The sequence below is a fragment of the Colletes gigas genome, unplaced genomic scaffold (genome assembly GCF_013123115.1).
Source record: "Colletes gigas isolate AHSC1104 unplaced genomic scaffold, ASM1312311v1 Colletes_gigas_Sc00025, whole genome shotgun sequence".
NCBI classification, from domain to species: Eukaryota; Metazoa; Arthropoda; class Insecta; order Hymenoptera; family Colletidae; genus Colletes; species Colletes gigas.
This window is the reverse complement of record NW_025106654.1, coordinates 2105610-2132279: the sequence shown is the minus strand read 5'-3', so window position 1 is coordinate 2132279 and position 26670 is coordinate 2105610. Positions and strand designations below refer to the sequence as shown.

Sequence of the window (26670 nt, the reverse complement as noted above, 5' to 3'; positions counted from 1 at the left end):
TCTTTGGTCGACCTGCTCGAGCTTTGTTTGCAAGTGTTCCTTTATTCTTTGACTTTTTCATGATATAATGTATTGTAGACTTACTTCTGTTCACAATCCCGGCAATCTCGTTATACGATTTGCCGTTCTCATACAATTGTAATATTATTTCTCATTCACACTTTTTGGTTTCAGACTTTTTGGTGGTCATTTTAAATATTATTCCGCACACTTTTACGTTACTGTTACTGAAACGATATCCTAACATCAAGTGAACGTACCAATATTTCTATTTAGCAATGATGTTTACATTCGGTGCAAAGGAAGATGAAAAACTATCAACAGTGTTACAGCGTTCGAATACTTTTGTGAGTCGCTTACCATGCGTGTCTCTAATAAATGTATCATAACTCCTACTTACGTTGTTGAATCTTTTTCAAATTTTACTGGCATAATCTTAAGACTTCCATCTTCCTATTGACATCTACTTGTTTCAGCAAATTGCTTTAATGTACATTTTTCGGCCATTCAAGTTTGTATATGTAAGCGTTCGATTACTTTCGTGAGCCACTGTATATCTGAGAGTATAGCGCAGTTCGCCCTAGCGACGAACTCTTATCTTTGTATAATAAATACCATGAGTTCGTAGAACCCACGGCCAAAACAGGAAAGATACTTTACACATATACAGTAGTCGCTGGGGATTCAACACATTTGACAGACGAGACTAATAATCTTGACCAGCGCGACAAATTTTTGAACAACGCGCAGACGCTTTTAATAGTCCCAGTTGGTTTCCTTTCGTTTCTTTTGTTTCGACACACTTTACACTTCCATCGGGGTTTCAGTTTTCCTGCTGTAGAGCGGAGTGCACACGAGACAAAGGTCTGAGCGGTATAAATCTCATCGTGTGTAGAAACGTATCAGGTTGCGGGAGGTGTTGTTAAAGCGGTCGTGGCGAGACCACCGAGGATGAGAAACTCGAAGCGACAAAAAATTTTATTCATCGCGATCGCTTACGTTTAGGAGGCGAACTTCTACCACCGAAGTATCGAAAATATTTTCGATAATCAGATCGTACGAGTCGTAACGATCGCACGTTATTTGCAAGGGAGCGTTCCGGCTCGTTTTGATCCTTTTTACGTTTGGCGAGACGAAACTCTCGCGAGAATCACGGTATACGATAGGCAACCACTTCCAAAAAGTAAGAACTGAAGCCATTAAGAGGAACAGAATCGAAATGGGATCCATTTCTTTCCGGGATTAGGTCTGGATTGCTACTACGCGCTCGAAAAGAATTGCATTCGCTTGTCGGTTACAAATTCTATCGGACTTTGCAACGAGAATCTTGTAAATCGAGACCGAATAGTGCTATATTAGTTTAAATTAGATAGACGCGTATTATAGAATAGGTGACTCTGCTCTACAAAGGTTGAATACAATTTACAACGGTCCGGATTAAAACTTGATTTACGCTGACTACCCAAACGGGTAAGCAACAGCTTGACCGAAGTTGTCGAGTGTACCACGTTTAAAGAAATACCTTGTTTTTTTTTATCCTAAGACATTGTGAGAGAGTCTCATCGTGTAACTACGACGACGACTTTTGATGGCACAGAAGATAATACGTGAATCGTTCGAAAATTTTGCAGAAAGATTGTCAAGCGTAACATTCCCTATATTTTTGTGTTACGGCTGTAACGTTCGTGTTTCGCGCGATAAGTATGGATTACACGTTTCGCCCGTGGCGTGCGCGCAGTTAAAAAGAAACAATATTGGATCCCCAGGTACATCCGACTTCTGGTTCGCGCAATCATTTCTTCAAAGCTGCCGCGTCTGCTTTCTCATATTCCCATGGAAACTGCGGCCCCAGACCGTCGGATTCTCACTCCGTCGAGTAATACCGTTCCCGTGTACCAAGACAAAAGGTATTTTGCTTCAAGGTTCGTGAAAAGAATGGTAAAAAGATAGCTACGGTGCATGCGAGCCGCGCTTCCCTCCGCGCGATCCCTTTGACCGAGCACAAAGAAGCTCGCGAAAACGTAGAATGAACGGCGAATGCTCGGTTACCCGTGGCATTAACTATATGCCTCATATTATATTATCGCGTTACATACGCGAAAGGTGCTGGGATCTGGGAGAATTCGAGCACGATAACGATATTCGAGATTTCGAGGTTTTCAGAATCCCACGCATCTGTGGAGAATATACAGAAAAATGGAGATGCTTGTGGATAAATTTTAGCTACGAGCAGGACACTGTAAACTCACACACGAGTATCTAATGAAAAAAACCGAACCACCAGCCTGTTATCTGTGCAATATGTAGAAGTTACAACGTCCAAAGATAAATATACAAGTTAACAGAAACATATAGAAAATACCCTGAAATATCTCAAAGAAACCAACATCTATCACACAATATAACCACACCAAAAGAAGCGAACCCAGCACCAAATCGTCGCTAATGACTCGAAGGTCGATGCGACGTAAAACATGAATTATAGCCCTTGAATGTTTGATTACCGGAATATTATTTGCACGAACAAAAACCGACGTTATACTCGCCTGTGTGTTGTGGCTCCAGTTCATCATGGGCGGCGGTTCTGGAGCGTATTTAACAACGCAAGTCAGGTTAATGGTGCTGCCCTTGTTGACAAACAGATCGGGCGCACCGATTATAATGGTAATCGGCTCTGAAACAGAATTTCATACATTTAAATGATTCTATGGAAAAATTCTAACACGTTTTGAAATATTGCTCGGCTTATAAAACGAAATATTAATCTCAATATCTGGCACCGTGATTACGAGCAGTTTATAGCAAAGACATGTGTTTATTTATGCATTATTACTTGGCCTGCAACTATGAAGGAACTGCCGCGCGTGTAACCTCTCGCATAATGATTGATCGCCCGACCTGTAACGGGTTCAGAGTAGAAAATAAGTTTCGTAAAACTTTGTATCGATCATTGTGCGAGTAAAGACGATGTACGAGTGGTTGGCCGACTATAAATGCAGTCAGAAATGAGTTACTAATACGTTAAACAGCTCGAGTTATCAATCAAGAGGCAAGCCCGTGTAGAAAATTTCAGCTTTCTAGCACGCTCCGTTTTCTAATGGCCGTGAATGGTTGTATTCGATGATGCATTTACGTAGATTGCAATTTAAAGCCTTTTGAATTAGCTGTGACTCGGTTAAAATCACTTTAATTAGTCGAAGCTCCATTTAGTCCGAAATTATTATTTGGATTTTATCGATTCCCTTCGGATACCAGATATTAATGCTCTCGATTTACCGAGGGTTCGTTTGCTGGTAACATCAATTAATTAAAATTTCTTCTATTCACAGAAAATTCAGATCAAATACTCCATGAGAGATATTCGCGCGATCCAGACGAAGCGTCCGTAACGAGACCCTTTTAACTTTTAACCGATTCCGTTCAATCCCGATTACTAAAATAAATCTTGAATACGTGATTTCACTTTTCTTACACGTACATCGAGTAATACAATATAAATATAAATGGACCTTTGACTGGTCTATCCCAGTTGTCGAGTTTAGAACACCTTGTATAACTCGTGGAGTGTATCGGTGATACGTTCATAATGGAAAGGAACTGAAATGACAATATAATAGATAGTTGAAACGGCACGACGTGATATTATATTATATAAATGGCCGATATTTTTATCGCGAGGCGAAATATGGAAGTTTTCAGGTCAAGTCGGTGTGATAAGATCCTCTCATTTAATAGTGCGGCTCAGTTAGGTTTCAGGGCAGTCATTAATGGTATACCTGCGAGGATATATGAGCTTGCAGACGGCCTGGTTTCACCTGCTTTGTACACTCGTATGAAGTCTTTGCATGGATTTCGTACGTATCCTCGATTAACCCCTTTCACGCGGTTCCACTGCGCGACTGTATGTACACCTATCTCGAACCGAGTTTCAAACACATTGATCACGGATACGCCCGTACACCTTTCCGCCCATCCTCTTATTTATTTTTTTTTTCTTTTTTTTTTTTTAACGCACCGTTTCAATTTTTCGCGTCAAATCCATCTCGTAACGTTTCGGAATACCTTTTATAAAATCTCCGCCTTTCAAACGAACCGACGATTTTATTACTTGCAAAAGACGAGCGACGCGAAATTATCGGAATAATAAACCCGCACAATGTACCGTTCATTAAATTGGCAAAATATTAACTTTGAACTTGACTGCAAATATCGCGGCGTTTTGATGTTTATGATAACCTCGAGCCACGTGACAAATTTCGACGCGAATAATGATCTCGATTTTCTGTAAACAAATGCTCTCGAGAATTGTGCAATTTTCCGCAATAACGAAGCGACGGTAATTAAGTTGTCAAAAGTCGCATATACTAATTCAACGTTGCGTCCGATGTATTCGAGTGCAATGAAACTTGAGTAGTACGTGCCATAAGTTTTGGAATACTTACCAACTATCGTTAGATAAACAGGATGACCTATAGGTGGTGTCGTTGATATTTGGCACTCATAAATCCCAGAATCCTTGCGCTGGGGATATCGTATCCTCAGCGTCCATTCTTCGGTGTGCGGATAGTGCAGAGCTTCGAAACGCTGGTCGCTCGTGTACGTGTAACGACCGACCGTTAATAGGTGTATGTCTCGATGCCTCACCCAGGATACCTGCGACATAATAAAAACGTTTCGCACGATGCTCCCAGACAATGTCCAATAAATCAGACTGTGAAACAACGATATTATATTCCCAAAATCAGTCGTTGTTTGCTGTTCCGTTGACATTTAAGAGTCGAATAATTCATTTTAACAAACGATCCTCGATAGAAATAAAATGTCACGATGAGGGCGTATTCCTTTCATTCACGAATGTTGTCGATCGTGGGTAAAAATAGGTCAGATTCGCTGGTCGTGATAATTTTTACGGTCATTCGATGGAACAAATTCCTTTGGATGGAACCGACGTATAAAAACCTGATACCCAGATCGCGGCCACTGTCCTGTTAATTCCGAGGTCAATTGGACGAGCCTCGCGCGTATTTAAATCAATATTCTGTCGACAATATCAATGAACTGTGAACGTAATTCCATGGAGTGTTGCGTTCTCTGTGAGTTACATTTACATTCGATTGACCTTAATTGTTGCTCAAAGGGCGGTCGGCCCGTTGCGATGATAATCGTCGAAATCGTTTATTTGATTTGCACACAATATAATTTATAACTTTTTCAAAAAAAGCAACCGAGTATTGTAATTTATAAAAAATAGTTACTGAGGAAGTTGTCTTAGACTCTATGAAGGAGAAGGACTCAAGCGACAGCTTCCTTGTATCCTTCGGGGTTTCCCGTACGTTTATGACTCTGACAACAAAGACAGGGTTAGTTATTTCGAGTCCAATAACGCCCTGGTAGCTATGTGCCAAAGGGTGCTCGTTCGTGATCTCCGGATCAAGGAGGTTCGAGAATAGGCTTCTGGTCTGGGTACTCGCTTCGCCAGGGAATGACACTCAACGTCGGTTATAAAATAAACGGGGAACGTAGTGGCAGAACTATTCCTGGTATTACTTTCGAACGATTCAATTTTCTCGCAGGACGATAAAATAGAACTCGAAGGGTTTTAAACGTTCGAGCAAGAAACTCTCTTTTGTACCGATTAGCTGTTCGCTCTGTCATAAAATTCCAATTTTGGGGGAACAATGTTTTATGCGGACGGAAGCGTTCGTTCGATTATTTCGAGTAGTGTGGAGCGATCGTGAGAAACGGACGGGGCAGGATTCCTGAACGTTTGTCGTTGGATTGGTCGGGATCTTGGGATTAAAGCGCAAACGTCCGAGCGTAGGAGCGGTCGTGATGGCGCGAAGGGTCTTTTCGAGGGTATTTCGTTTCACGGGCGCATCGTCGCATAAACCAATTTTCCGTAACGCTGCCGTCGCGTCGCTGGGCGTCGCGTTGCTCCACTCGAGAGGCGAGTGTGACGTCACCTTGGAGATTCGGTATTGTCCTAGCCGGGCGCGAACCTGGCAGCTGCGGCAGCTTGCGAGTTCTCGAGATGACACCGGTGTGTCATCGGCATTAGTCGCGGCATTGTTTGGTGAAATTCAACCGAAATCTATGCAGCTCGCGTGATCGTGCGCGGCGCTTTCCATGCACCGAGCGCGTTGCATAGCGCGGTGGTGCATTTATGTGCACGCGAGTAAAGCGAAGCCCATCCAACGACGGGAGCCAAATGTCCACGAATGGCTCCGAGCGAATTTCGCGGTTCCCGGCGTTCCCCGAATTACTCTCCTCTATATCCGCGCTCCTACGATCTCCCTTTACGCGTCCTTTAATTTCCCTCGAATTACCATGGATGCGTTAAATAGCTCGCGCACCGAGATTTATTTACAAGTGCTTTCGGATTTACGTAAGGGCCGTTCGCTGACGCCACCAGAAATCGACAACTGTTGCATTCCGATAAATTCAAGTCCATGGAACTCGCATTCCGTGGGAGTCTGACGATCACGGTCGTTTAGAATAGTTGTTTAAAATCGGGATCCGAATAAAGTGTACTCGTGCAAGTTGAACGCTTTCTAAAGCTGGTGCACTCGCAACGATTACTGCTCCAGCGTTTTGTCGCGTCTGGAATCTTATTTTTTCCAGAGTCTGAAAAAGTTTCAAAGGAGAGTTTAAGAGGGGTAGCTCGCGGTACGCGCTCCTCGTATATTCAACGTACGGGCAGCCTCAAGTCAGTACCGTAAAGATTACGACTTCAATTTCTCTTTTTTAATAAATCATCCTACTCTCCTAGATTCTCGTATCTCTCGATATTCACAATTTCAACACCTTCTCGAACGAATATACGGAATTTAGTCGCTGTTATCTGTTCGCTCACCTTATTATACGGAGACAAGGCAGCATTCGAAATGGGTCATCTTGATACCACCTTTTTAAATTTAAAAAGAGATACGTACGAGGCAGAAGCTGCTTGATTTCGCAGGTACATAGTTAGCAGCCATTTGTAATTTTTTTATTCGCCTTAAACAAACTGGTATTTCAAGTATGCTCCACTTTCCTTATACACGCGGGAGAGAAAAAATAATTAGGCACGACATTTATTCCCGGAATGCGAGCGACCCAGATTCGTCGTCCACGTATCCCTCGTCCGTTATTTTTATAAGTTGATTTTAGAAAGCAATTATTCTACGGTCCAAGTTGTTTCGAAGAACGTACGAAACGTTCGTAAATACGTTTATCGAGGCCGTTGGTACGTCGTTGTTTGCACGAAGAATGTCGCTGATAGGCGCTCGTCTTTCGACTGCCTCTTCCATTGACGCTCGTAGGGATTACAGGATCTTACCGTGAACGAGGACAGAAGGAAAAATGGGATCGACAAAGGGAACGGGGGAACAGGTCTCGAGAAAATAAGGACTCTCTGTGATCTTTGTCCGGATAAAGGAGACTGGGTTACGCCTACTATGGCTGTGTATGTCTGCCAAACTTGTGTGCACAGTCCGAGCTCGTGTTGCTTGCACTTTCCTGTTATCCGAGAACCATGGAACGGTTTAATGATCTCGAGCACTTTCTTCCTGGACATCGTGCCACGGCTGCACTTTGAACAATGACGAGGGAACACAGTTGCGAATGTCTGGAATTTCGCTTTTGGAATGGGAAACGCATCTTTAACCAAAAATAAAAGACCGTCCCCCGATGCTTTTGCTGGATTTAACCAGTTTCGTTTGTACATAAATTTACTGATATTTTAACCGACGTTTGCTCACGACAGTCATGTTGCTCGAATATTACGGCCAGAGACGAAACACGAATATCGGGAGTTAATTGTACGAGTGTGTGCAGAGGCGTGTGTAAATTGTAAACACGTGTGTTTTAATACCGTGCGGTACAAGGCGGTAAAAATTGGCGAGATAGCGGAGAATTCATACATCAGCCGCGTGGGAGGGAGAGAGAAAGAGCTGATAATAAATAACAAATATTAAGAGTTTTACAAATATGTAAAGTTTATGTGACAGTTATCCCAAACACCGAGGCGGGGAACGCATTTGACGCGGGTTTTGAAAATATTAATTTATTAAACGGGTAGAAATGCATTGCAATATATAAATCATACAATTTATAAACATTATGGATGTGCGAAATAGTGGAAAACAAAGTTTGTCTATTCATTTGACTACGGTTAATTGCTATATTGTGCCAAAGTATAAGAGGTGTACGATTTGGCTGGCGCGTCTGACCATTATCGACTCTTTCTACTTGAAGCTTCGTACGAAAATATTTCACTCTTTCTTTTCGCCTTTTCGTCTTTTTGCGCGTACAAATACGCCAACGATGCAAACGGGTTAAACAAAGGAACACGCGTGTTAATGAGTTTGCGAACACGAGCGTTTCTAAAACGAGGAAACGAAATTAATTATTTATATTTACGTCAGGTAAAATCAGGATCGCGGGCGATATTAACCGCAAGAATCGGGCAAGACCGTGTCAGGGCTATTGTAATTCCTTCCATTGAGAAGCTCTGAGCCAAAGTCAAACTGCTGTTGATTAGCTTGCGGTCTCTGTATGCTTACTAATGAAGACCGCCATTATCATCGTCGGTGTATTAACAGCCGGTTCTTAGCTGCTCTGGTTAAACACGCCGTGTTCATGTATCTTCGCCTTTGAAAGCTGGCGACTGTTTCAGCTTCCAACGAGCGTTTATAATCGTGACAAACGCAATATGCGTCACAACAGATGAACGATTAAATATACGCTCGCGATCGACCGACGCCCTAAATAGGGATTAAGGAGCGACCGGTATCGAGCGGAAATCTAGAAACGCGTCTCTTCGTGGATTCCACACACGCTGTTCCTCCGTTTCTCGCGCGAACGTATTCCCTCGCTTCGATAGCGAACTTCCGTTTCGCGCTACTCCTACCTTCCGTTCCCGCCCGACGTATCCCTTTTAATCTCCAGAGGATTAACGGTATTACGAAAACTGTAGCACGCTTTGCCACGATTATCGTTAGGTTTCGCCGATCGTGCGTTCAGCCGAGACTAAAGTTCCCGCGTCGAGTGTCTGGTAAACTTTGCGAGACTTAACGTATTCGATCTACGAAGAACATAATGGGATTTTCAACGACAAAACTAAAAAAAATTATATTCGCTGATAGAGAAATCTAGTATATCGTCGTCCGTCAATTATTTAAAATTCTGGTACCCATCGATCGCTTGCCTTTTCGGGATTTTAATCTTTGATACCGTGGTGGTTCGTTCTATCGGTTATCGTCTCAAGCGTTTCCATTAAAATGCATTGGTTATCGAGCTTCTCTTTGAGGAGACTCGAATGCCTTATTCGTGTACAGACGAACTCGACGTTTTAAATATTCAGGAGCCAGCAAGAGAATGATACTGCGTAGACTGATGTTCTCAATGACAGTCCGAGGCGCGCGATCTACGAGATCTATTTATTTCCCTTCGAGTCATTGGCCTCTGCTACCGTGCAAAACGATCGTTTAATAATGGAACGACCGATGCCGAATGAATTTTTTAAACCTGCATGCCGCACAAAAAACCAAAAGAAATTGTTTATTTAACAGATTTATGCACACTAAACTTCATCGTTACGAGTCGATTAATATTATCGAAATTTTACCATACTTAAATTCATTATTTTCTTCTGGCACTATTTACATCGCGGTTCGTACGTTTTCGTCCAAGTCACGATTTACACAGTTCAGAGATCAGGCGAAAGAGGTGAAAATTCTTAGAAACTCACCGTTCGATTTCCCAGGTTTTTCACTTTGCATACCAGATGCACAGTTTTCCCCACCAGACCGGTGAAGTTTGACTGCATGGTGGTGTCGAAATGGGGTCCTGTTCCAGGAGTCGGCCATTCCTCCAGAAAGTCGGTTCGAAAATTTCGTAGACATGACGCTATACCACCTAAAAATTAACCGATTAACGATTAGAACGGCGAATCGTGTCTTAAAATAAAATAAGGAGGACGAGCAAAGCAGGGGAGTCAGGAATGAAATAATCTCGAGCCAACTGCTATTCAGTTAAACGATCTCTAGAGAGCTCACGTAAAGTCTGAACCTATGGGGTGCAGAGACTACAAACTTTCAAAGAAATTAAAATACGACGACTGGTGGACATCCTCGCGACGTTAAAAAAAACTTTGTGAACGCGTATTAGGTTGAAGAAACTTGGGAAACGTCTCCAACGTTTCCATAAACTCCTTTGCTATTTTGTATCTACGTAGAAATTGTTCTTTGGTGTTATTCGAAATGCCGGTGGTTTTCCCTATAAAATCTTCGTTTCTTCATAGAGCGTCATTTATTATTTGGACGGAACGTGTCAACATAGCTGGCGGAATATCGCGTGTGAAATATTGAATACACCCTTAACGAGTATCAACCGCATTCGTTTGGAATTATTTTTGTTCTTTTATTGCCGTTCCAAATGGACCATTCACTACGAAAGGATACGTAATCTGTTTCATCATGCATCGCGGCGTTGGTCGCCACGTTTCCCTGATACGCTCGTATTTGTAGAAATATTGTGTATAGTTATTTCGCAAATATCCACAAATTACGCGCTCTGCAATCGTCGCAAATTCCGTAACTACGTAAACGTATCGGTGGTTGATTTTTTTACAAGCAATTCACTCGTCTAGTATTCGCCGCGGAAGATAGACCGCTGCTTCGCCACATTGCATATTTTTCCAGCAACGCGTTCGCAGGTTGTTTAAAGAGTTTCGCAACATTCGTTTCGAACGCAACATATTTCTGCGAGTTAAACTTTGTTCCGGGGGATCGAAAGCTTTGGCCCAATTTTATTATCGTATAAATTTCGAGCGATTCTATAGAGATATCGCTAGAATTAATTTCACGTCGCTGCGTTTCCTCCGGCGCATTTAATAATACTTGTTTCCGTTCCTTTTGTCACGTTCAATTAAGTTTTTATTCGAATTTCAAACGAAATAATCGAGTAAATGATTTGTGTACTTGTTTGCTCTAAATAATCGTTGGAATAATATATTCGCCGCGCGTTGCTTGTACGAGTGCTCATTAATCAGGGATGAATAATTAATTTTATTAACACAACTGGGATATCGCCTTCGGAATTACTTTGATATCAATTAGGGACACGAATTATTATTTAGCACTTTATATTTTATAGAAGCGTTACTTGAAATATAAGAGTTACAGTCAATGTACGAGCGTAAGTTTATGCAGGGTGTTCGCCCATCCCTGGGAAAGATTTTAATGAGGGATTCTAGAGGCCAAAATGAGACGAAAATCAAGAATACCAATTTGTTGATGGAGGTTTCGTTAAAAAGTTATTAACAATTAAATTAAAAAATTTCAAATCGTCTGGAAAAATTATTCTCGGTTGCGGGGCTCAATTACAATCATTTTTTGTGAATACGCATACCTCCGAAATTCTACCCATTTTCGAGAAAAAAAATCGCGTAGGTGCTGAAATTTTTCGGCGAAAAAAAAATTTCAAATCGTTCTGGAAAAATTATTTTTGGTGAATAGACATACCCCCGAAATCTTGCGCATTTTCGAGAAAAAAATTCAGTACGGGCTCAACTTTAAACGTTAATAACTTTTTAACAAAGCCTCCATCAACAAATTGGTATTCTTGATTTTCGTCTTATTTTTTTAAATTTTTCCCAGGGGTGGCCGAACACCCTGTATTGGTAAGAAAGAAAGACTAGATGGAACAGTTTGGTTTGCAACCGCGTATCCCTCGCACGATTGTAATTAATTTAGTCAACAATTATAGCGATAATCGCTGTTGGTCGACTAAATCGTTAAATACTTCAGCGCGGAGAAGTTGTACCGTGTTGTTGAAAAATTTCCGGCTATTTTTGGAGGCACTAAAGCACGCACCGTCGGTCGATCGCGAATCAGGACGTGTAGGAGGCAGCTCGGCGAGGGTAACAGCGTGTAACGCGACCGACAGTTTGGGGACCATCGAGCTATTTTGCTCCTATTCTAGCGGAATAACATCCATAGAGTGCCATTGTTCACGAATGATCGACTCCCCTTCTCTCTCCGCGCCATTTACCCGTCCCTAAATTGCTCTCTTTGAATTATACGACGGAAGAACGCAAGCAATCGTTTCGTACGCATTTTATTATTTCGCCCCGGGTTCGTTCTCGGTATTTATTTGCGTGCAATTTCATGAACAATTGCCGGTCGCATTGAATTGTAAATTCGTTATTATCTTATCGAGGATAACGTTCCCTGGCCAGGAGGATCGCGAGACGAAAATTTGTCGGCTCGCTTCGGCCGTTCGATCGCCGAACGAGTCGCGTTTACGTTCTTAACAACGTCTCGCAACAACGAGATCGTTCCGCGGAACGAACGTTTAATCGATAGGAACGAGCGAACAGAAATTCAAATAAACTGAAGTGGGATTTAGCTGGCCGGGTAGCGCGAATTCAGCGGGGATCCATTTGTTTTCGGGAAAAGAACAGGCGGCGTAATCGCGGATTCGATCGCCGAAATCCGATCAGAGGTTCAAAGCGGGAATCGAGAGGCGCGTTTAAAGCCCCGGGATCAACGCGAGCGAAGTTGAAACGCGGACAAGAATGCCGGGCCGAGCTTTTTCCTTGCGATTGCTCTTCAGAATCATCCGCGTGCGGAGAGGCACTTTCCTAGTGGGAAATTCTCTTTCGTTAGTTTACTAGACCATGCGCTCGTAGACTACGCTTCGGAGCTTTCCAGTACAGAAGTGGTTAAGACGAGTTCGCCCTAAGCACCACCCAAGATACACGTCCACTCTTCCTACCCACACATTGATTTTCCTCTTTTCCTCTCGGTTCCGTTGCATATCGAATAACCGTTCTACCCGGTCTTCGAATTTTATGGCGCGGCCACGCAAGCGAAACGATACGTACGCGTTGCCATCGGTTTTCGAGCAATGCGTCTCTTATTTAGTATTCTTTTCGAATTCCAAATTTAATTCCAACGACGTTCAACCGAGAGTTTAAGCAGTAAAAATAACCTTGTAAAATATCGTAATATTTGGGCACAAAAATAAATATTGCGTATGTCAGATAGTGATCGAACGAATTTCAGTTAAATGGGTTCCTAGAGAAAAACCATTTAAAACGAAGGGAAAAATCAACGAGCACGAATTACTTTCGCGAGGAAACATTTGAATAGAATACCTCGACAATGGTCAACAGTCGCATTCAACGACGAGTTTAAATTTAATTGATTCGAATCTGATGCAAAAGCTTGACGTAAGCGAAGAATACAAAGAACACGAAATGTGCAAATTTTTTCTATATCGTTGCTTCCATTTTGAAATCGAACAAAAAGTATTTTGCATTTAATCGGGTTCGTTCGACCGAAATGACGCTGTTATTTTTCTTCGTACCACCGAACCGGATTTTAAATTTTCTAAGTTCTTATCGGAAAATATTTTTGCGTGGAAATTTGCTGTCGTTGAAGTTTTTAATATCGGGAAAAAGTTGCGGTACGTTTTTATATCATGCAAATTCGTTTACCGCGCTTTATAGAATTATAATTACAACGCAGGTACGATGTTGGAACGAAACTTGGATTAATAATTTAATTAGAGGTGAAAATAATAGATAAAAATGATTTTGCAGTTTTCACGGTGGAACGATCATTAGATAGCTTTATTTTATTTAGGTTTCCCGCGAATCGACCGAGAAGTTCGTCGTCTCCGAGCGATGATAAATGTTGAACACTGCACAATGATATATCGCAGGGAAGGAGTGTATCGTATAAAACAGGAACATCGACACGGACAATGGCGGAATCTGAAACCTGAGTTAGAAGAAAAGTTATGCTCTATTTACGGCAGGGTAGAAAAGAACTAGCGTATTGTGAATCTTTAAAGGAAGATAAATCTGTCACTTCGGAACGGCAGTGACAACGATTGAACGAATGATATTCTGAACCCCAGAGACTAAGATATTTATAAATTTTCAATTTTTCCAAGTTTTATTTTAATATCGATGCACGAAAACGAATAAAAGTAACGTAGCTGTTTCCCGGTTGCGTGATACACCCTCTGGATTTATTCTCGTCGCGTTATTGCGAAAAGTATAATACAAATCGTTTCCACGGGCCAAGTGCGTGTCGGTGCCTCGGTGTAATTAAAATCGAGTTCGTAAACGTGTCGCTTTCCAAGGAAACGAATTCCCCCGGTGCATTTAGGAACGTATGTTGCTCGGAGAGAGGGAACGTTTTCCGCGTCCAGCTCGTTTCTCGTGGGAAAATTTAAAGATCTCCGGTTCCGTGGACTCTTAAACTTTCGAGCGGGCATACGAGAATTAAGACGAGCTGGCTAAGAGCGCCGCAAGTAGCGCAACCACGACTTCGCCAGTCGTACTTCGACGAAAATTAATTTCGCCCCGGAACGCTAAGGTTGAATTTTCACCGCGACGTGTCTCGACTTTCCACGAAATTCACAGCGACTCGCCGGAGTGACGAAATTGCGCGGACCCGTTGTCTAGAAAATAGTTCCGCCTGGCATTCTTTCGTCGGCCAATTCAGCCAGCTTTTCGGTGAACTTCGTTTCGAGGATTCTCAATCGCGAATAGGTTAAAAGCGGAAGAGCATGCCTGGAAATCTGGATCCTAAAGAATTAACGTTTCGCTAATCTCGACGTGAACGACTCTATTTCTGCTCGCTCGTATTTTTGGACGAATATAAATAAATAAAAAGGGAGGTACAATGATTTATTTTTGAAATCAGTTCGAGAACCTTTGAACCTAGATTTCGTCGGAACGAAATATTGGAATAAATTGGTATTTTGATTAAAGAAGCCTAGACAGCGAAAAGTCATTTCGAGTCGAAAATAAAGTCTATTTTTTTTCAAAATAGAACGCCATTCATTTCGACGGATTTTTCTTCGTCGAACAGCTGAAAGTACGGCTGCCGTCGGGTTGTACTCTACAGCTTTTTCCGGCAAAAAGGGGTCAAATAAGTTCGCAGCGAGTATCGGATAATCTATGATCCGACGGCTTGGCCGGAAATTAATTTTGCGCTCGAACCTGCTAATCCATCTTTGTTCCTCTCGTTCTCTCGTTTGAATGCGTTCCTTGCTTCTTCCGGAATTTTATCGAAATATTTCCGCGATATCGATAATTAACTTTTTCGGAAGAATGCTCTTCCGTCGGCGGATACGCGTACACGACCAACAATAATTGCACCTTCGGTATAATCGAAGGAAGGTTCGAACAACTTTATGGGTCAGTTTTGACCTACAATAGATATCTAGTAAACTGCTATTAGGTCTACTTTCGATGCCATTAAAAGAAGGAAAAACAACGAGTATGGTGTAAGTAGTTGCTCAATGGACTCGGGCGATCAAGTAATCGTGTCCCGATCGAAGCAAAACGCACTCCTCTCGATCTTCCACTCGACTTTTCTCTCAGCCTCTTTACGTCTTACGGCTAATAGCTTCGGATTGAACTTTTCCTCCCATTTTTACCTCCCGAGCGAAATTATTACCCCGTTTCTGCTTTAAAACTTGGCTTAACGCGAAAACTTGTTCGCGATATACAGAAGCGACCTCCATATTGTTCGAAATAGTTTCCAAGTTGCGAGGGAAATAATCGTAACTATGGAGAGGAGGTCCGCAACAGGGAACGATTCGTAGAATCCTCATATCACTGACGCGGCCGACTTTCTTTCGAAACTTTGCTCGTAATGAAAAAAATTCCAAGTTCCAGGATGGTTGAATAAGTAACTGGTAAAGAGCCAGATAAGTTCCAAGGTGGACAAGGTTCTCGGGGACAGGGCGATGCGGATTTTCTCTTTACTGGCACATAAGATGTCACATCCCTGTCATCCCTGTCTACGAAGTTTCGAAGAACCTTCGGAATGCTCGCTGGCAAAGTGGATGACTTTGCGCCAGCTTTATAATTATTCCGGCGTTCGGTGGCTTGGTGCTTGTCCGTCACAGCCAACTACCGAAAGGCTACTCTTTCCGACAATGAGGGCCCCTGACTGGTTTGGTTGCTCACCGCAAAATCCTATTTCGTTCCATCCCCGTCCCGTCCTCGTTTCCATTACCCGACTGCTGGCTAAGTCAAGTTGCATCCCACTCCGCTCCTCTACCTTACACTCCCTTTGTCCCTTTTTCTTCCGTTTCTCCTATTAACTGCGATGTTTAATTAGCCACAAAATTGACGTTCCCATTGATCGTTTGATTGCCTCCGAGCAGAGAGGCGGGATACTCCTGATCAATCCTAAACGACCTACATACGTGCACGGTTCAACAATGAAACGAGGCTCGCGATTATTCCTCCCATACGCCGACTAAATATTGCATAACCGACCGAAGGTACTGTTGTTGATTCAATTTATAATATAGGTTTATTGTAAAATCTATAATCGAGATACTGTATTGTTAGGTTCGATTTCAAATACACGGAAAAAGTGTACAAGGGGCAAAGCCTATGGACTGATTCCACTCAAAATATAGTCAGACATCGGGGACGAGAATATACGTAGAACTTAAATAGAAAGTGTCACTGAAATCAATTCAAGCTGTTTGGAAGCAGTCGTGTTAGCAGACATATACCACAATGTTCGCCGACGATCATTGAAGTTATGAGGTCACGAGACAGTTGCATTAGCTGCGACGCTAGAGTCTCGTGACCTCGTAACCACTTCGGTAATTGTCGATCTAAATAGATAAACGTATTAAATAAAATTTTTCTTTTATAGATCCCGAAACGTGCTTTCCCAAGTATTCGAAACGTACATTTTTCTCGAACGAAAGGTAGGTCAACTTTCTCGATGGTATTTAATTATGAATTACCTCGATGAAGAATCGTCGTCGAGCTCGCCATAAGCCCGTTCGCGCCCAAACGACATTTTAAACGTCGCATCGATCATCGTGGATTCGATTGTCGTTTACGTATTGTCTGTACGATGTACTTGGAACATCAAAGTTGGAAAAGTTTCCCCGTTTGCAGCATTCGCTACCGCGCACATCTGCGGCTCGATTCAGGGAATCAGATAAGGTGTTGGTATAGTCAACGCTCGTGAAAACTTTTGTAGCAATCGATGGGAGCAATTGAAAACGATCAGATAGATGGAAAGTGTACAAGAACTATCCGATCCATTTTCTCGAACGAACGCGCGATACCTCGGAAATGTTTCGCGTTATAATGCAGACTGCGTCTACGCGTTATAAATTCTTCGGTATTTCCTTATCTCTCGTTCGATCCGGACGCAAAATTGCAACCTAGTGATAAATGAAGCTCGTAAAAGTGGGACGCGGAGAACAATTAACCACTTGGGTTCGCAGGACACGCGTGACATCGAGTGATCGATTTATTAATACTAATACTTCCAATCGAGAAGTTAAATAAATCTGTAGCGAAACAAATTTTTCAACCGCTGCACAGTAAGCTGCGAGCTGTAAGCTGTAAGTTGTGAGCGAAATATTTAGTGTAAAAGTAACGGAATTTCCAAGTGAAGCAGGTAGGTACAGATATATATATATATTTGAATTTCGCCATTTTTCTTCATTTTCTATACATATAACAATAACAATGCTCGAATTTTTCGCAGTAGCAGCTAGTAGCAGCTAATTTTTTTTTTTTAAAAGAAGGTACGGCTTCACTCTACAAAAAGCAACTGAAATGAACACTGCATCGCACTGTATTCATAATTAAAAAATAAAATGAACTGAACATGTTCAATTAGTTATAACTGAAAAAATGTTGGAGATATAAAAGTGTAATTTCTTGTAATGTAAATACGTACTAAGTAAATTTAATTCAATTACTCATCATTTACTTCGAAGAATCAAAGCAACAATAAACGATGATTATAATTTTGGGCGATTTTAAGATTGAACGTTTGAAAATCATGTAGTCGTATCAAAAATCGACAAATGATAAAAAAAATCATACTAAATCATGGCCCATGTGTCCCATTAACTATTAGTGAATCGTTATTTCATTGTGGGTATATTTGTATAAAACCACTCTTTACCGCGTTTGGCGTGCAATGGCCCCACTGTGCGCTGTTTCACGAGAGTTTTCTACACGAAAGTTTCCTTTACCCAGTTTTATTTTTTAAATCACTTGCCCTGTGTCGGGTTTATGTGTAGATCCATTTTGCGAGGTTCATCTTACCGCAGTCAGGACGCATATAAATCGAATTTCTTGTGGCTCGAAGGAAAATACGTTCGGCACAGACTGAAAAGCCTAGTGTCTTCTTACGCCGTGACTCGAAAAATATTTCAACATTGTTACGCGCGACAGTAATGCTGCCCAACATAATATTGCTGTCTTCCACGGAGGTTTTGATACCTTTTATACTTCGCGTTCCCAGCGTGAATATTCCTTCTCTTACAATACCGTATAAAAGCCAATTTTCTTTCGACTACGTTTAGTTTATTTGCGCAAGAGAAGAACGCGAGATGCTTTGAAACACGAGCACGAAACGCATAATAAATGCGTAACAAATATCAGTTAACGTTAAATCGATTCTGAAGTTTAGCAAACAATCTGCACCCACTATGTGTACTTCGAGTTACAGTATTACGAGCGCGATCGGTCCCCAGTACATTAGTAATAACGCGAATTAAACATTGATCGTCGTATGCATGAATAATATCGACAATAATGTATCCAGTACGAATCCACTGTCGAATTAATAGGTTTAGGAATTTAAAGGATTTACGTAACCGCGTCTGTCATACTACATTGGTTTGTTCTTCTTCGAGTTGTTTAACCCCTTCAATTTCCAATAATTTTACAATCGTGTACTATTTAATTTTGTATAAATTTGTTCGTACAAGAAATGGCCACGAGAAAGAATAGATTCGTTTTACGAATACCTCAAGCACGTAAAAATGTGTCGATTTGATGACGAGTAGCCTCATGATTATAAAACTTGACGTCAAGAACTTGTAAACGAGTCAGGCTCGTCATTGTATGGCAACGGGTTAAAGGTTGGGTAATTGTTTTCGAGATAATTTAGGTATGTATAGCGTTTCGAAACGAATGCCTCGTGTACCTTAATAGCGGACAAGCGTAATCGAAGGAAACATCGCGGCCTAGATAGACTTGATCCCTGGCAAATCGGTATTTTCGATCGATCGCGTAGAGCTCGCCGGATACTTTAATCCAGGAGCTTCTGCACCGAACAGGGATGACGGGGAGGATCATTATTTTCGTTAACGCGGCACTTTGTCCGGGCGAATCTTGAACCGGGCAGCTCAGGTGGTGAACCGTGACAGGGAAATCCGTCGGTGAACACCCACGCAGCATCTAGACGGCGGAATTAGGTGCGTCGTTTCACACGGCGCAACGTCATAAACGCGAACAGCGCGTTGAACGGGCTCGATTGCCGTATAAACGGCCCGTAGTCTGGCTTGTATCGGCAATTCGGTGCCTCCGACTCGTTCTATGGATGGACGATCAAAGTGAATTCGTGAGCTCGATTTCACTGTCCCCGTAATCCAGTTGGATTAAACAAGATGACTCGTGCACGTCGAATCACCGCCACGTCAGACGCGAATTGTGTCACCGCTATCGCTACCACCCCACTCTTTTTTTCTGGACTCGAATTTCTTCCTGTCCAACACTCAACCTTCATCGGTTAACTTTTCACAATTCGCGGACTGGGTACCGTTTCTATTTCCAACTCCACAGGAAATAAATTTCATTGAATTATATAATAACGACTGCATCCGTTTTACAAAGATAGGAATTCGTTATAAATCGAGTATTCTGGTTTCAACAAATCCTTAAGGGGCCATTCTACCTTGTAGGCACAAAAAATACATGTTTCTTTGTGATTTTTTTTGCGGGCTATTAAAGAGCGATTAATTCCGTGTTTTGTAGATACATTTATTATATATCTAGCTATATTTACGAATTTTTGCAACGCATAATATCTATTGATTACGCTGTTTTTGTTGATCGACAAACAACAGTTTTTACGAACGGCGCCCGACTGCGTATGTGATATCTTCCGAACAAGTTATCCGAAATCCAAAAACCAACGATATTCTTAATGTAGATGAGTGTGGTTATAGCATAAACTAGGATCTTTTCAAAAAAACAAAAAATGGCAAAATGGCAGCTATTTTACGAAAAAATACTGAATATTTTCATATATTCGGTCGTTTTTTTATCAATAAAAGAAAAAGTATTGCATATATCGCAATTATCCTAGTTCATGCTATAGCGAGACTAGTTCTAAAGATACTGTATAAATTTCCTGTTGATATCTTGAATAGTTTTTTCATTATCGGGGTACATTTCAGCAGGCTCCAATTTCGTTAGTTTTTCAAATTTCAATTTAATGTTTCGTAGATATATTTTCGAGACTACATACTAAAAGAAAACGTAGAAAAAAAAATTCGATTTTTTAAATCCCACAAGGTAGAAAGGCCCCTTGAATACCGGGCACGGTTCTTCGCGATGAAAAAATAGCAGGATCCTCGTTTTTAAATCCAGAAACAAATAGTATGCTAAAATAAGCGAAGACCTATTTCTATTCTAAATGTCAAGCCAAAAATTTCCAACCTCATCGTGATAGATAAGCTCTCCTCTCTAGCATTTAAAATTATCATTGACATTTCACAACCATGTATCTTGTACGACGGAAGAGACTGTGCATTTTTTCAATCCAATTTAACACGCCAGTGCATTGACATGTTTATTGTGCAGGGCAGCTGTCACGTTTGTGTCATATTGTTGAGCCACTTTTTATACGATACGCTTTCTAATATAAGTGATAAGGTTTCAGAGACAAATATAGAATATCTATCGATAACATATGGTCTAATTATGCCATGCGAAATATTTAATCCCCATCTACCAATATAATGTTCCTTCTATTATCTTGTTTATAAATAATTATACTCATTATTAATGTATTTAATAATTATATATAATAATTATAAATAATAATTATAAATAATAATTATACTAATTATACTAATTATGCCATGCGAAAAATGTAATCCCTATCGACCAATATAATGTTCCTTCTATTATCTTGTTTTTAAATATACCTTCATCGGTGAATATCGAAGGGTTGAAAACTACTTTCTTAATTTCGTCCCCGTCGTGAGCAAGAATCTGCGAATCTCGCGGCTAGAATAAATTGTTTTCGTCATAAAAACGATCGCCTGACAAGTGCAGGTCTCCGCCAGACCAGCGTCGTGTGTAAGTAAAGAACGTTAATTCCGAGTTAACCGGCATTGTGTGGGAACGGTGAAATCTCGTGTCGTTGAGCACGGAAAAGCGAATCAAGGTTGAGCGCGAGCGTTTTCTTTTCGATGGTAACGACAAAGAAGCGTTGCCATTAAATGCAGGGAACGATACGTTCCGGATAAGGAGTGTAAATAGTGTAAGCAATTCTTCTCCCTTCCATTCTTCACGACTCTTGAATATCGTTTACAATATGCTCAGCTGTAGTATTACGCTTCACGGACGAGCGAAGCGAAGCACTTTTGCCGCATTTATTACGAGCAACAACATCCTCTCTCGCGACGCAAGAACGATAACAAATTTTTATTTAATTTTTGACTAAAATTATATCGATAATGGATCGACGAGATTTTCCCGGTAAACACGAACAAAAACAGGACCCAGTTTATTCTAGGTGGACGCGGCGTAAAGACTCGCTAAAAGGGACAAAATAAGAGTAAAATGCAAAGTCGTGCGATTCGATGAAAACGCACAACAGTCGAGTAAATTCGCGCTTCCGATAATGCAGTTGCAACAATCATAGCGAGTTTCTCGGATTCGCGACGAAGTTGGATCGCGCTTATTTCTCCTCGGAAGAAAAATCATTGTAACTTTTCACGTGACCAGCCATCCGGAGAGAATCTCGACTTCAGGTGAGCGAAGAAAAGGAAACGCGGCTAAAGACGGGCGGGAAATTATTTGTGCGTTAAATCGTGCCAGTGTCATCCTTGTACCTTTCCGTGACACGGAATACACAAACCGTCCTTCGTAGAACGAGCTGAAGAATCACACAAAAGTGTATTGTGACAAATGGAAGCGTTATTGAAAAGAATATCCCGGCTGTTCAAAGTGTTTATGGGAAAACGTGTCGAGGGGATCTCGCGTTATTCCTTTCACCACTCGATTGGAGAAAATATAAAACCACGTCACGACTTTGGATCTGTTATTTTTCACCTTGCGAATATGAAATGTACCAACCCCGTTCATATTCTAGTTTCACGGTATTTGCGTTGGGTGTGAAATAATTAAACAAAACAATGAAATGAAAATGTTTAAAAATTACTTTGAACTTCGATTGGATGCATAATTTCATTATGTTCAAACATTTCACAATTATGCGCGCGGTCGAGTGTGACTCGACTGACGCGTCTGACCATTACTGGTTATTTCTACTTGCGCTTGGCGATCGGCGATCTTTGGCGTTACTTGTGACCAGATATATGTATAATAATAAGTTCTGGCTGGTTGGCGTCAATGGAAATAAATAATTTTAACATCAACAAATATGTAGAAATAATAAACAATTGTCTAAAAATATCAACAAATTGTACAAAGTAAAACGCGTCGATGTGTATATCTACGTGTAATTTTATTATCTGATATCGAACAGAATAGATTGTATCGAACGTTGCGTTCTCTCGAAACTGCACGTTAAATCGAACCACGATTACTTCGCCGTTCGATAATTCGATTACGCGGTATTACGTTTCGAGGAGAATCGACGACTCGTATGGGAAGTCTGGGAAAGCATCGATAGAAATGATTTTTGGCGAATTAGGTTGCGGGCAGAATACAAGGTTGTTGGCCTCGGGACTGGGTGTAGCCGCAGCACAAGTTCGAAGATTCCCTCTAGTCTCCCTATCTCCAGGGTGGAGTTCATCAAATTCAATCAAACTGAAAGATATACCAGCTCCACCCTGCTGTATATATCGACTCGCGTGGGGTGAAACGTTGTGCCAAAGTGTTGCTGGAATTGAGAGGAATGTCATGAATAATACAAGTACCGTAACAGCGGAGAGCTAAATGATCGATTTGCAATTCAAACGAAAAGAATCTTAGTCCCGAGAAGAATTACTTATCCCGTTCGGGTTCGTCGAACGATCACCGACCGCGTAACGAACAAAACAGTTATAATTCGTCCTGGTTCTTAATTACGGGGGAAATTCTATATTTCGCGACGGGGATCGACGATCGATTCTCCGATGGCCAATTTCGTCGTAACGACAAATTTTCCCAATTGACCTGCGCGCGTGGAGTTTGCCGTCTTCCGTCGAACTTTGCAGAAACTACTGGCAACGAGGAGAGAAACGCCGGATCGTGCGATAACGAGGCGGCTGTCAAACTTTCGACTTACCAAAAGAAACGATAAAACAGACAAGCACGGGAAGAGAAGTAGACATCGCTTTTTCCTCGGCGTGGTTCTTTCACATATTGACATATACTATCTCGCACGCATCGCACGTAGTTTCGTCTAGTCTTTGCGTCGAACAGCCTCCTACGGTTTCCAGTTTCACGGACGACCTGGCATTTCACGCGGCCCTATTTCTCCCACGAACCTCCAAAGTTTCTCGATTTTTCACTCGCGCCGCGAAACACAAATCTCACGATTACACTGTTTCGTTTCGTTCGTTCGCCGGTATCACTTGGTCACGTTAAAAAAAAAAACAAAACTTTGTTGCACTTTTTCTCCTTTCTGTCCTACTTTCGGGAACACGAGTGCTAACGAATGCAATTAACGGACGGCAGTGTTTCTTTGGCGCTCGTACGCCGTTAGTTTCGACTGGTTTGAGATCGGATAGCGAGAGAGAGAGACCGTGAGAAAGAGTAAGAGGAGAAGAAAGGGTGGTCGTGGACGCTTTTACGCCTCTCGCCGCACTGACGACCGCAAAGTCGTTCGCGATGCATTAGGCGGGACTCGTTAAAGTAATTTTCTCAACGCGCGAGACGTTCCATCGATCATTCTTTCTCGCATTTTCTCGCTGTGCGTCGTTGTGCTCCGCTGCATTGTTCCGGGAGTCGCCTCTCCTCGACCGCGAGGACTATTCACGCTCTCTAATCGTCGAGCAATGCATCGTTCGTTGTCTGGTCGCGTCGCTGGGAATCGATTGTCCCTTCGATCGAGCACGCCTTTGTGCAAACGGAATGCGTTGCTTCGACGTCCCGCAGGACCCGAGAGTGATCGAGGTGAACTTTCTCGATCCAAAGGTTGGAGCGTGTCGCAGGAATAGCAAAGTTACGGGAAGCGTTCGATCAACGTCGACGAAACGGTCCTTTTTCAGGGACGTTTCGCGGTGCCGTCGGTGTCCGGATCCGTGGCTGTTCGGCGTCGAGGCGTTCCGTTCGCAGCGATTCCCGACGAAAGGAAGCCCGTGCCAAATTCCAGCGATAACCGTACGTCAGGCAGTCTCGTTTGCGAACCACAGTCGGCAGCGTTACGAGCCTTTTATGGGAAGTTCCGCTCCGGAGCGCGGGCCAGGACCGCCTGGCCGACTTGGACTCCAAACGTGATCGCTTCGACGGTGTCTTGGTGTCTCCTGGAGCTGTCGAGCTGAATAAATTTCGATATCGGTACGGTTCACGGTAGTCGATTGCACTGTAAACTAAGCGGTACTAGCGTAAACCACCGTGTCCGCGTCACGGTTCCATCCATGTCCCATCGATCGTTCTGTAAACGGGATCACAATTCACCGGTTACGTCACTGCACCACATATCTCCGTAAAATCGGCGCGTCGCGGCGATACGTGCACCGCTCGATCCGACGAGATCGGATGTCCACGTAGGTCCGATTCGATGGGAACGCAGCGAGCGGATTTGCTGGTTAGGCGATCGGCCACGCGGTCCGCGGATACGGAATTTCGGGGTCAGAAGCGGTGTAATTGGCCGATGCGGAAGAGCGTGCGGGTCCTCGGACGTTTCCACGGAACGCGCGCGACGGGAGAAGGTCGCGGCTCTTTCGAAACGACGATGCTCCCGCGTCAAGGATAGCCGAGGGACTACATTGCGCGAGCGCCGCTCAGGCTTCGAGCACGCAGCCGCCCCGTGCAGCCTCTCCGACTCCGCTCCTCTAACCTATACGATCCTCGTCCGTGTGTACCTTCTTTCCGTGTGTGACGGTGCGCGCGTGCGCTATCACCTGTGCAACGTCTCCCTACCTTGCTTATACATCGCCCTTCCACCCTTTCCCATCTACACACACCCCCTTTCCTTTTCCTCCTTTTTCCTTGGATACTTCTATCTTCTTCCTCCTCTGCCGCCAGTGTGCATTCAACCTTGGTACTTTTTCTTCTTCTTACCGTGTCTTGCACTTCGTTCGTCTATTCTCCGCTTCCGTTTCTTCTTCTTCTTCTGACCTGTCGGTTCCCTTCCAGTTAGCTTGCTTTCGTCCCTATTCCTCGCGACGTACCCCGTGTACTCGGTAATGGTGATTGCTGTTCCATGGAGAACCACCGAAACACCGCGAATACGCTTGTAACTTACGGGACAAATAATTATTGACCACCCCAAAAATCGTCCAACTTCGAACCGCCGTGCGCTCGACGCAAAAATTAATTAGATAGTACGTTGCAAAGTATTACGAGGCAGCGCGATGGTATTTATAAAGTCGAGTTAGATTTCTGCGACTATACTGTATTTATCGATTCGATAGAAACAGTGCTACCAGCAATTTCCTTGGCGGAGGTAGTGTTTCAATAGCCGTGAGAAACTCTCGTTTTGCAGATTTAATTGAATCAACCGTCAACACCGTTGAACGGCTTCTTACGGAAGTGCGTTTCAACTTTATTGACCTCGTCGACTATATTTCACGCGTCGTGTCTGTCCCCTGTTGGCTCAAACTCCGCGTCCATCTCTTTTACATTATCTACGAGACTTTCAATTTTCTTAACTTCTCTCGATGCAATATGGCTTTTAACTTTTTTGGTCGTATACATGACTCCAACAGTTCTATAAATATCCTGCCTGCCCCTGACATCTTTCCACTTTGCGATTCGTGTCATCCTGCTCTTATGTTTCTTATACCGCAAGAGCAGGTATCTAAATCCTCTGCAGCCTTAATGCATCTTAATAAGAAATACCTATAATCTTCCGATACTGTGTTATTTCTAATAAAATATAGGTTAGTAGCAGGTTCTACCATCGAACCAGTTGCTCCTGGTATAAGAAGAGGAAGTTGCAATTGTGCAAGGTGCATGGTTCTCGCGAGTTATGAGTTCACGATGATTGCTGATAGAAAAAGATTAATTACGTTATTATTTGTTCGACGTTCGCCGTTAGCGACGATTTTTTGTAGTTCGGAAAAAGAATGGCTACACGTAGGGAAAAGCTCGGTGTACTCGAGGCCCTCGATAGGTGATTTGAAGTTAGCCTCGGCTTTACCGGCAGGAACGGTCGTGAAGGATAAGCTCGGACGGAAGATTTGAAGAGGATAAGAGCTTAGTTCTGAGTGGAAATTTTAGTTGGTTGGTTTATTTCTGTCGACAGCCCTGTCTGCCGCAGACGTAATCTACCGTGTGTATTTAATGCGGTCTTAGTAGTTATTAGCCCTCTCGATGTTCGATAAAACGATGAATTATGACTCGAAAAATGATTACCCGTATTATAGTTGAAATTAGTTACATTCGTCGCCGATAGTTCGAGGAAATTTAGCGAGTCTCGTTACGTGGGTCGTACTGGATACGTAGAATATTTGTTCTCATTTTCCGTGTGTTGTAACACC

The 26670-nt window shown here is 42.5% G+C and overlaps 1 protein-coding gene across 1 annotated transcript in view; it reads right to left on the bottom strand.

Annotated features, from left to right (window-relative positions):
• Window positions 1-24307, bottom strand: part of LOC122401439 (zwei Ig domain protein zig-8-like) — a 28407-nt gene extending 4100 nt beyond the window's left edge. Inside the window, exons 1-4 of the mRNA XM_043403564.1 lie at window positions 23310-24307; window positions 9731-9897; window positions 4443-4653; window positions 2547-2674 (exon numbers count right to left, since the gene is read on the bottom strand). Of these exons, the coding sequence (XP_043259499.1) occupies window positions 2547-2674; window positions 4443-4653; window positions 9731-9897; window positions 23310-23355 (552 nt within the window). The 5' untranslated portion in view covers window positions 23356-24307. The remainder of the gene's footprint in view (window positions 1-2546; window positions 2675-4442; window positions 4654-9730; window positions 9898-23309) is intronic.
• Window positions 24308-26670: the final 2363 nt, after the last annotated feature.